The sequence below is a fragment of the Vicia villosa genome, linkage group LG2 (assembly GCF_029867415.1).
Source record: "Vicia villosa cultivar HV-30 ecotype Madison, WI linkage group LG2, Vvil1.0, whole genome shotgun sequence".
In the NCBI taxonomy this organism is placed as follows: domain Eukaryota; kingdom Viridiplantae; phylum Streptophyta; class Magnoliopsida; order Fabales; family Fabaceae; genus Vicia; species Vicia villosa.
In genome coordinates this window covers 191,200,732-191,213,155 of record NC_081181.1, presented here as the reverse complement: position 1 = coordinate 191,213,155, position 12,424 = coordinate 191,200,732, and the positions used below count along the sequence as shown (strand labels likewise).

The 12,424-nt window shown below is 30.0% G+C and overlaps 1 protein-coding gene across 1 annotated transcript; it reads right to left on the bottom strand.

The window, feature by feature from the left end:
- Positions 1-8,437: 8,437 nt before the first annotated feature.
- On the bottom strand, positions 8,438-9,437 carry LOC131647753 (B-box zinc finger protein 22). The gene is made up of 2 exons (XM_058917600.1): positions 9,125-9,437; positions 8,438-8,966 (listed from the first exon to the last, which is right to left on the bottom strand). Exons 1-2 carry the CDS (start codon positions 9,305-9,307, stop codon positions 8,709-8,711), a joined length of 441 nt encoding a protein of 146 aa, XP_058773583.1. The 5' UTR covers positions 9,308-9,437; the 3' UTR covers positions 8,438-8,708.
- Positions 9,438-12,424: the final 2,987 nt, after the last annotated feature.

Here is a 12,424-nt window from a genome sequence, read left to right as displayed (position 1 = left end):
TTAATCAAATATGGGCCCGACTTTCTTCTCTTTCATCGTTTCATTTTTACTCTCTTAACTTACAAACTCTCTTAACTCATAAATTCTCTCATGGGATTTTGAGGAGGCCCGTCCGACTCATCGTTGTTGCCTATATATTCGGACCATGCTTCCAGGCATGTGTGGGATGAAAAGGTAAAATTCAATTGTATTTGTTTCAATATTCTAACTTTTTAAGGGTGATTTATTTTTCTACAAGATCTCGATGCTTTAAAATGCATCAACCATGGTCGGAAGATTGCGGGTCTACCACAATCTCATAATCATTGGTTTCAGGATGTGCTGCAGTTATCTTGGTTGTGAGATCTATGCGAGACCACATATATTATGATTAACCATGGTATGCTCTCCGTGTTTGTTGAGAGAGGACATTCTGAGATGTTATATTTTCATCTTCCACATGGTGATATGTCTATCACACTAGATGATGTTTCAAGCTTGGTACCATCTTCTGATCAGGGGAATTTTGTTAGACCACGACAAGATTATCATAGATGAGGCACTAGAGATGATTGTGACCTATCTGGGAGCTGACCCATGACTTATCCTAAAAGAGATAGAAGATACTTGAGGGTGTCATGCTAGGTTTCGGTTCCTAGAGAGTTTGTATGCACAACAACTGACAGCGGCAGAGCAGATCGCTAGTGATGATGGGTAGGTTATGCAACATATAGCATACACATTGAGAGCATACTTATTGTAATTGGTTGACATGTCCACTTTTATGGACAAGAGTGCCACTTACGTGAATAAGGTTTACTTGAGATACTCCGCTGATACGGAGCGGATTCATGAATACAATTAGGGGGACTTGTTTGGTTTACATGTACTTAAAGCTAGCTAAAGGTTGTGGAAGAACAAACATATGACAAGTATTTGCACGCTGTTGATGATAATATTTGTGCTACGTATTTACTAATAATTCATATGTACTATTTTTAGGCCTTGATCCTCCATCACTTTTCACGCATATTCGACTGGTCATATTCTCTAACCTACACTGAGGATATGCCCCTTGCTTGTGCATTCAGTTCACTCAGAGACAACCAGGCGGAAGAGCCATTTAGAGTGTATCTTGACCGCATGATAGCAGATGACATATACTTCCAGGCATACATAGATCATCGTCAAACGCATCCCTTGGATGCCATAGCCTACTCTGGATGGTTGGCTTGTGGGTCGCATCTGATGTATCCACATCTGCCTGAGCGCGTCATACACTAGTTCGGCTACATGCTGCTTATTTCCATATACCACTCTGATTCTGCTCCTCATACTACAGTCAACATAAATGAGGATGCCATGTATGATGATTACATTAATCATATGATACCCAATGACTAGGGGTGGGAATTGGCCAGAACGGCTAACAGGGGCCGATGGTCTAGCCTACACAGGGCCAGACCAGACTTTTTTCAAATAGAAAAGGCCTAGGCTTTTTTAAAAGCCTATTTAGCTAAAACGGCTAGCAACAAGACATACAAAAAGCCTTTTAAGCCTAGTAGACTAGCCTATTTAAATATATATAAATAATTTAATTATTATTATAATATTATATTCATACTTTGAACTAAAATACAAAAATCAAGCTTAGTCATTTTGATGAACGGGTAAAAATTAACTGCAAAAACTTTATGAACAATGTCATAAATTGTTTTCTTAAGTTCTCTCAAATAAATAGTAAAAAAAAATGTTAATAGGTAAACTTAATAAGTCAATGCAAATAAGCATTTAGTCTTGTTGATGTTTTAATTCGTTAGTCTATTTAAATATTAGTTAAATTTCTTATTTACAAATGCTCAAATAAAATAGGCTTTCATATAGGCTCTTAGGCCAAACATGCCTTCGAAAATGTCATACTTAGACCTAAAAATAAGCCTTTGATAGGCCACAGGCCAGTCTTAGGCTATAAAATTTTGACAGGCCAGGCTCAGGCTTGGCAAAGCCTAGCTCGACTCATCTTATTCCCACCCCTACCAATGACGCACGTAGTATCCTAGCTCCTAACGAATGAGGCGCTGCATACGACTACATCTAATGGTATTTTAGGGTGTCACATAAGACACCACATTCTCCGAGTGATCCACCTAGATCAGCTCATCAGAAGATACTATAAGAGGAACAGACTAGGGTCGATTATGATGTTGATATGATGAATATTTAGCAAGTGTACTAAACGTATTGAAGTTATAAAATTTATAAGTTCGTAACCACATGAATTGTTTTATTTTAACAACACAATTGAAAGGTACTATAATTGTTTGAATTGAGGGTTTATCTTGAAAAGTTGGTTTAAAAGAAAAATAAGTAAAAAAAATGAAATTTATCATATCTCGAATCCTTTATTTCTTTCTATTTGGTAATTGTGTTTATTCCCTTAATTTTTTCTTCTAGTATCACAATCAATTAACAAACTGATTGTACCCAATTTCTTGGTGTATAATCCTCTCTTTTAATAATAACTCCCTAATTTCTTAGGTGAATTTGAATTCAAAATAAAATTTACCTCACGTTAATTCTTATATCACAAAATTATAATTCTTTATTCCTAAGTCAATTACTAATTTTTAACAATTAAATTAGGCCAGGTATCAAAAAATAGGGCCAGTAATCATTCAAAACCTAGATCAATTATATTCGTAAACATTCAAAAAAATATTAAGAACAAAATATAACTTAATACTAGAATTAAAAATTAATGAAATAGTACTTGACCAATTACAGGGTTTAAATAAATTAAAATAAATTCATATGAAAAGGCGTAATCCAAGAAAACTTAACTACTTATAGTTTAATTACTCATAATAACAAGTTTAGAAGAAAGATACATGAATTTGGAGATAGAAACTAATTTTCAATTGACAAAAGGCTTCTATCATTGCTCCTAAAACTCTTGCAGTCATTAAAGTCTAAAATCTAATTTCAATAATCCTTGAACCCTTCTCTCACTTCTCTTTATATAGAAGTTGATATTAGGCTTTTAGGGTTGAAAGAAAAAACCCAATTCAAAATTCTGTATAACAGCGTTATAATTTTTGTCTCTATTTTTCGTCAATTTATATTCTAATTAGATTTTGATTATCCATAAAAATGATAGCCCCGAATGTTATCATTCCTTTGCAAAAAGTCCAGTCTGAATCCGAGTTATGGAACTCTAGATGTGATAAAATTACTGGACAAACATCATACTTTAAATTATGCTGAAATTTCTTTTTTCTTTACAATTTTTTCACTATTTCATCTTTGAGCTTTGTTTCTTCACTTCTTTATTTTCTTCATATTTCTTCATAAAACTTTAACACAATTAAGCGAAAACTAATAAAAATAACTGCAAATATTTGTAAAAATTACATGATGACAGAATGTCACCACAACCCCAAACATACACTATTACTTGTCCTAAAGAAACTCATTCATAATCGTGATCTTCCTCAGAACTTTGCACTTACCAAACCAATGCCAGACACCATTTACTGCCGAGTTATCACTTCTGTTCCTCGCTTCAATCTAACATAATCCAAAGAGTTTTTCTTTAACTTTATGTATACTCAACATTCTCTCAATATCATTGTTCACTCTTATTGAAACAATATGGTAAACACTAATTCACATATAATTGACACCAAACATATGAATACGAAGTGCTTTTCCTTCTCCATATTCTGTGTAGGATGAATATAGAGATACATATCTGAGCAAATTATCTCAAAATGAGTGTGTCTCAGTTAGGAATTGCGTATAAGGTGAATTCGACAGTGCATCTTCAGACTAAATATTAAAAGAAAAAACAGAATAAGACTCAATTAGACTGTATTGTTTTTCCTGAAAATAGTACATCAGAAAATAGATCTCAAAATTTTTAAAGAAATTTTTTAATTTCTTTGAGTGCTTCTATACCAGAGAAGAAATTTCCAATTTAAATGAGGTTAACTTTCTCGTTGACTTTCTCCATGAAACAATCCTATAAGCAATTTTTAATGGAGTTGAATTAAAAATAAATTAATAGTACAAACATTGTATAATTTAAAAAATCAATTTACTACCAAAAGGTTTGAAGACTAATTTGTTGCAAATATCAATCCTAAAAGATCTAATGATATATTTGGTCTATATTTTGCCATAAGATAGATATTTAAGCTTTTTTTTCATGTGAATGAAATTGCAAATTTTCTCACCAAACTAAACACATACGTCGCGTTACTTAGGTCCATATAATCATTGGTTTTTGTCCATGTCGAAGATTCTAATATACTGATTTTTGATTTGAAACAAAACCAGTCACAGCACAATCTACATGTCAAATAAACAGTAGTATTCTATAACTTTCTGGTCCATGTGCTACATGAAAATGCAATCCATCACTTTCAATGTTGAGTATTGACTTAGACAATTGAACTGTATAACTAAGATTATATCCTAAAAATAAGGTAAAAGCAATTCAAGTTGCTAACAAATCTGATTCAAAGTATAACAAGTTGCCCCATACGTGTGGGGTGTGCCACATGATATGATACAGCTACTAAACATAGTGTTTGGCTTCATGTTTCATTTTCATTCACACGATATATGTTTGGATAATACAAAAATAAATTGGATAATATATTTTAATAATTTTTTGAAAATATTTAATTTATAAATTCTCTAATTAATATGTTGGTCAACTTTATTTTTTAAAATTTATTTGTACGAGTCCATCTATTCTTATATTGTCACAAAACTCATAGTCATGTTTGAAATTTTTGTTTGATTTTGATTAACTTTTTTTCTTATTATCAATTTTGAATGGTGAGTATAGGGATCAAAAAAATTCTTATGGCATGGTCCTCTTTACATTCATATCTATCAACTTGATGATAGTAACCAATATGTTGTCCTATAAAAGTTTACAAAAATAGAACAGAACAGAATAGGGCGAGAGATCGTTTTACAAAAAAAATAGGACGAAAGAGTTGGTTTGACGGACCTTACCTAAAGTTACAAAGTGATAAAAATTAATATCCATTTTATTAATGCTTGCATGTCATCAAAGTGTAAGAAAATAGTTAAAAATTAATAAAATGTGAAAGTCTAAAATCTTGATCTATCGTATAAATAATTATAAAAAAAAACCGCAGACTAAATCTATTTTGCCTCGATTAGATATATGGGTCCAAATAAATTGAAGTGTGTAGGATATTTTTCTTGTTGAAGTACAAATGACATGTAGTACTGTAGTAGGGTATAGCAAAGTATGAGGTATGAATACTTGGTCACATGTCTCACCAAACTTTGAAGAAGATATTTTAGTTGAAATAATAAAATATCATTAATGATTAGCTGGACTAATATCAATATATCTCATAGAATATCCTTCTTGTCTTGTAGTTCTTATAAATATCTGCATTTTTTATTTATTATAAAAATAATAATTCCCTCACCAAGTTGAATCATTCAAAAAGTTTCTATCTTAAAAGAAGAAAAAAAAGTCGTATAACAACTACTTTGGAGATCTCCAAAATAGTTTAGCTATCCCATTAAGTACGATTAGTATTCTAAATATAGAGAAAGATATTGTTATAGCATTAACATTAATTTTACCTATCTATTTTATAGAGGTAGTCGACAAGATATACCTTTCCACAAAATGATGGGTCATAAGTTCCTGTATAACTTGATCATTTACTAGTCCTCTCTTGAACTTTAAGATGATATATAATATAAGACAATTTCTTTGCTGACCTATGTAGGATAAAAATTCTGAGAAAACCCAAAAATACTCTTGCGGATATGAATCTCCGAAAAGACCCAACAAAAATTGAGATTATGATTAATTCGGATATGCATATCCGAAAAAATCCTAAAAAATTAAGATTATGATTAATTCGGATTATGATTAATTATAAGTTATAAATAATAATAATGATAATTATACTCTTCATTACTTTTTAGATAAATTTCATATTAATAATTACTAAAAGAGATTAATTAGAGTACACTGAAAGTGTAAAACAACTTTACACCATCATCGAATTAGAATGAACCATTTAGACACATAAGTATGAAATTAAAATTAAAAATAAATAAATTATTTTAATAATTACTTTTTTATAATTCTCTCTTCTCATGAGTTTGAGAAGTTGAAATGATCCATTCTAATTAGATGACGTGTAAAGTTGTTTTACATTGACAGTATATTCCAATTAATCTTATTACTAAAATTATAACTTATACACAACAATTATGATTATATAAAAAATAAATACATTAATAATTATTCAACAAATATTTAAAATAAAAGAGATCAAGTAAGAATAAAATTATTTACTACTTTTTTCTTTCGCACTCTGGTTCCTAGGGGAAAGGGGTCATAGTAATCCAGAGTTTGTGCCGAGAGGTATGGGCACTGGTCAAACATTGTTCCCACCTATGAATTGAACTCAGTATTCCCTTGATTACGTCCTTAGCAAGAGCTCCTTTATTTATATTTTAATATAAATTTCGAATTAAATAATTTTTCAAAATAATAAATAAAAATTATTTTAGTAACTAATTATGATTAAAAAAAATCATTTTTCACTTAGTTTAAAAAAACTACCCGATAATTGTCTTAATTTTATTTAGTGAATAAAATATATATTTAATTTTATATAATTTAAATTTTACTTATAAAATATAATAAAAATATTTTTCATTTATATAAGTTACTAAAATAATTTTTAACATTAAAATTGTTTTGGAAATTTTGTTTATAAATTGAATTTTTTTAACTATAAAATTGTTTTTGAAAATTAGTTTATGAAATGATTTTTTTATGTATCATAAAAAATAATAAATAATAATAATAATAATAATTATTATTATTATTAATTTTATATATAAAAATAAGATGTTGATTTAAATATTTATTAGGCTATTATTATTATTATTATATCTTGATTATAATAATATATATTTAATAATATGTTTTAATTTTAATTAATACAGTTAATTATACTATTAATTATATTGATTTACCTTGATTTTAATTTTAATAAAATATTGAGTTCTTTCGGATATGCATTTCCGAAAAATCCCAAGATCAAAAATTGGAATATTTCAGATATGTATCTCCGAAGACACTCATTTTTTTAAAAAAGTCACTTTGGATATGAATATCCAAAGTCACATTTTTTCTATAAAAAAATGTATTCGAATATGCACATCCGAAATAATTTTTTTAAAAGAATATTTTCAAAAATGCACTTTTAAAATATAAGAGTATTTTAGAGTTTTCAACACAGATTTTGAAGACATGATACTTATAAAGAAATTGTTATAATATAATTGGATACAAGCTATTGTAAATTTTATAAAGTTACAAACACGTTATAAGTGAAATTTCTAAAGTTATGAATTTCTTTTAGCATTTAACAAAATTTAAACTAAAACGTTAAGAAATAAATATTTTTGAAGTCTTTACCTACGATCATTAATCAACTTTTTTTTTTTTTAATTTCATTTAATCAAACATATATTGTTCACATTAATCAAATAGTATATTTTAGAATTAGTGTCTAGGATCTAATGCAAAACATCAATAAGAAGTGGAAAACGTTCATTCCTACCTATTTAAACAAAATTAAATGCAAATAGATGATCCGATGAATTAACATATTCATGTTAAACTTATTTTAACAAAATTAAATGGAAATAGATGATCCGATGAATTAACATATTCATGTTAAAATAATTTAAAGAATAAAACTTCATTATTTATTTTCATATGCTAAAGAAATTAAAAAAAATGATTTATATATAATTTTGCCTCATGTGAATTTCCGTGTCTTTAAAATTAATTCTACTTGAAACTAAAATTTATAATTTCTACCTCTTTAAAATTAATTCTATTTCTACCTCTTTAAAATTAATTCTATTTGAAACTAGAATTTATAACTTCTACTTCTACCTCTAGAATACCTCTTTAAAATTAATTCTACTTAAAACTAAAATTTATAACTTCTACCTCCAGACTAGAATTTATAACTTCTACCTCCAGAATTAATTCTAAATAATTTTTACTCTGTAATTTATTATTCAGCTCTAATCAATTATACTAAATTCAATTTTATTCGGTTAGAATAAATTTGTCTACACCAAACACACTCGAGCATTCATTTTTGCAATAACATAGATTGCAATAGTTCAATGATAACCACCTAATCATATGATTAGGTGTCTTTCTTCCTCAAATGTTGAGTTTGAATCCCTTACTTTAACCATTATAAAATACAATTTTTTGTAAATTTAATTTTTTTAAAATTCTCCAATACCATAAAATATTGTCTTACACATAAAGAAAACTAGATAAACCATGTTTCATTCTGTTAGTACACCAATAATACAAGTTCATGATAACCAAACTGTTTACAAAGTTGAGAGATGCATAGTGAAGGAGCAAAAATCTCAATGAAACTAAAATTTTACAAGATATTCATCCAAATAGATTAATCTACATAGGATTCTAGAAATGAAATGAAGATGTTACAAATAGCAATCTCAAAAGAAAGGTCTTCATCACTCCAATTCAATAAGAGTTAGAAATTTACTCCAAAAAGAAACAAAGACATTCATGAATATAAATTTGGAGCTAATCAGCTCAAATTTCTCTAAAAAGAGATCCCTTAGCATCATAACAAATGAGAGGAACCAAATTAATGATGATTCTGCGATCTTGAAAAATTACTATTATTCTGAGACTGTTGCATGCTTATGTCAGGAACAAATAGAGTATTATCCGATGAATACCGAGGGTTTCTCGGCCAGTTTAGCCCGGAAGCTGTAGGAGGTGAAGGGACCTGAGGAACTGTCCAACATGAATCTGGAACGCGGTCCATGTAGTCGTCGTACTCCATTTCCTCGTCGTTGGATGTTAAAACAGGAGAATCAGAATCAAACTTACCACAGTCAGCCTGCACAATGTCATCATGAAAAAAAGGTGAAAAAGAAGATCACACAAGCATACAACCATAGAGCTTAACATTCTTTGTAATAAAAATGTTAACTACTGCAACACCTACCATTCAAACAAATCAATAAAAAAAAAATCACAAAGCAACAAAAAAATTACCTGACAAATATCACATTTAGGCATATGAGAAGAAGAACTAGAAAGAGGAATTCTCTGATGCTTGCTAGCAAGCTTATTAGCAGCATGAACTTTCTCGTCACAATCCCAACACAACGCCGCTTCATCAGCACAACACATAACCTTAGCTTCCGCAGCTTCACACACGTTACACTGAATCTTCATCCTTTCTTTCTCTATTTCAAATTTCAAATTTCAAAATTCAAAATTTCAATGAATACCTTGAATTTTCCCCAGGAAAGTTATAGAATGTTTGAGATAGAAAAAGGAAAAGGTTTTTGGGAATAATAGAAAGAGGAAAAGGGTTTAAGAAGAGTCACAAAGAAGGAAGGAAAAAAATGGAGGATATTTTGAGGCCACGTAGCTGGTGTACACGTGGCAGAAATTTGGTAGTGTCGTGGCATAGGAGACCGCCTTTGCTGGCTTTGTTCATTGTTCATTCGTTGTAACAAGAATTTAATATTTAAAAAATAACCAAAATATCTTGTTTATAAAGAACCAAAATATCTTCTAAATATTAAAATTCATTGAAATTATTATTTTTAAAATAATTTAGTGGTTGAGATTTAACTTTTTAAAAGTGAATAGTATAATTTTTTTAAATAAGTTTTTTTTTTTTTAACAATTTATGTTGATTTCATTTGATTTTGAGGAGATATGGGGTTGATTTAGTATCTTAGTAATATAGAGTAATAAGAAAAGTTGTGAGTTAGATTCTCATTTTCAAGATAATAACAAGAATACAAATATTATCTTTTAAAGAAAAATCAATTTGGAGACTTGTGGTTTGAGATAATGGTCAAAGCATTTTTCAAAGTTTCTACGGTAAAAAGGAGCACATATTCTAAACTTGTGCGAGAAATTTCAACATTCATTTTAGAGGATGTATCACTATAATCAAATCATTTTGCTGGCTATGTTCCATTTATTAAAAGCTAGATAAGTTCGACCACAGCCATGGTAATATTAAAATGGTGACTATTCAAAATTATACAATAATAACAACAATTAAGTCTTTTCCTTAAAATTAAGTCTTATCCTATTAAGGAAAGTCGACTACATAGATTAATTTTTGTCATGATATTTTATATAAGACTATACTTCTTATATCTAGGACAATCTTATGAAAAATTAATACTATTCATAAATGTAGGGGTGGCAAAACGGGCCCGGCCCGCGGAAAAAGCCCGTTTTACCCGCACTTCTTTGCGAGGTAGCACTACAACAAATATAATCTTTTAGGAAAAAGCGCTCTTATAGATTTCGCTAAAAACAAAAAAAAAACAAGGGAAAAAAGCGCTGGTAAATGGTGGGGGTACGAGAGCGCTTTCTAGAAAGCGCTGGTAAAGGGTGGGGGTACGAGAGCGCTTTCAAAAAGCGCTGGTAAAGGGGGGGGTACGAGAGCGCTTTCAAAAAGCCCTGGTAAAGGGGGGGTACGAAAGCGCTTTCAAAAGCGCTGGTAAAGGGGGGAGATATGAAAGCGCTTTTATTCAAAAAGCGCTGGTGTAAAAGGGGATACAAAGGCGCTTTTGAAAAGCGCTCTAGTAGCTAATTTAAAATTAAAATTTCTAAAACAAAATTAACAAAACACGCTATTTGCCTTCAGTACTGTTCTTCTCTAAGCTAACGAAACCCATATCTCCCTTCGCTCTGCTACTGTTCTCACGCGAAATCGCCGCCGTAGAGCCCTACGTTCATCTCCTTCTCTTCACTGCAACCACATTCATCCTACAATCATCTTCTTCTCTTCGCCACCGTAGCTCAGCAACAAAGTTCACACGCGAAGATAACAAATCTTGTTCGACACCGTATCTTCCCATATCTTCCCATTCTTCCCACTCTGCAACCCATATCTTCCCATTCTGCATAGCTGAGTTCGAATCGATTTTGATTTTCACATCAGGTATCTTTGATTTTGATTCTGCATAGCTGGGTTTTATATATGCTCGACTTTGATTTTGAATACAGTCATTGCAATTGGCATTAGGGTTTGTTTAATCAGCAAAGGTTTTATCAGTCATTGCAATTGGCGTTAGGGTTTGTCATATAGCAATGGTACAGAGCTATAGTGTTGCGAAATTTGAACTGCACATTGTTGCTTTCTGATACGGATGATTGTTATTTGTCACATTTAATTTGCAGTAGAAAAATAAGCTTCTATTACTTGTCACATTTGCAGTAGAAAATATATAAAAGAAATAGAGGAGAAATATAAAACCCACCAAAGCATATATTAAGCAGCCAGTGTTTTTACTTATTCTATGTGGACTTTACTTTTCTAATTCATAATATGCTCTTGTAGAATTTGTTAGATAATTTTAAATGATGAGTTGTCATATTAACTTGGAATATACTTGAGAGTTGAGAGATATACAAAAGAAAGGGATATAATTTTAACTTTCTTTATGCATTCATTCTGCTGAAGTTATCAAAAGTAAATAATTTAATTAAAAAGTTTACCAAAAAGAAAAATATCACAAACAAGTAGAGTTGAATATCAATAAAAAAGAAGAGTTAGAAGTGAAAAACAATAGTTACCAACTTATCTGCCTTTGATGTGTCATACTGGTTTCATTGGTTTTAACCATTTGATATAGGTACATGTGGTCTCCCTTATTGTTTTACTTATTTGTTGCAAATGTTAGGAGTTCCTAAATAGTTTATTCAGTAAATTCCTAAATTGTTGAATCTGGCTTATTAGTAAATTTCTTTCCCAAATTACTGGTATTATGATGAATTTTGCAGTATAGAAACTAACTTTAATATGTTCAATTTAGATTGGGGTTTTTTTGATATTGTGTTAATAGTGGTGTATTTAACTGCATCGTGTGTGTTTAATTTTACAGTTACTTTGAATCCTCTGGTTTCTACTTGTATACAACGCCGATTCAAACCTACCCGTCTCCCACATCAAGTCTAACTCAGGTTACTATCCCTTTCTTCTTGCTTATAGTTTGTTGTTTTCTGCTTGTAGTTTATTGTTTATGGTTCTATTTAATTTCAATTTAGTGTCTCTCAATCCATTTTTTGGTTTGTGGACTTATATTACCTTGAAATAAGGTAATGTCTTCTTTAAGAAATCGGGTATTCTGATTAGGTATTTTGATTAGGTATTCTATTATTTACACTTTATAGGATCTCATTAGGTATTCTGATCAAAACATAATGATGATAGCTATTTATTATCTTGACAGAATTCCTTAGTACCTGATAGAGAAACCAAGAAGCATTTGTTTAGCTTAATTAAGACATGGATAAGACATGGATGAATTCAAACCGATT

What these genes read in the sequence shown, in the direction of transcription:
- LOC131647753 (XM_058917600.1), bottom strand. Translation starts at nt 9,307, where the DNA reads ATGAAGATTCAGTGTAACGTGTGTGAAGCTGCGGAAGCTAAGGTTATG. An exon ending in CTAAATGTGATATTTGTCAG is followed by an intron (nt 8,967 to 9,124) that starts GTAATTTTTTTG and finishes GACATTGTGCAG; the next exon opens with GCTGACTGTGGTAAGTTTGA.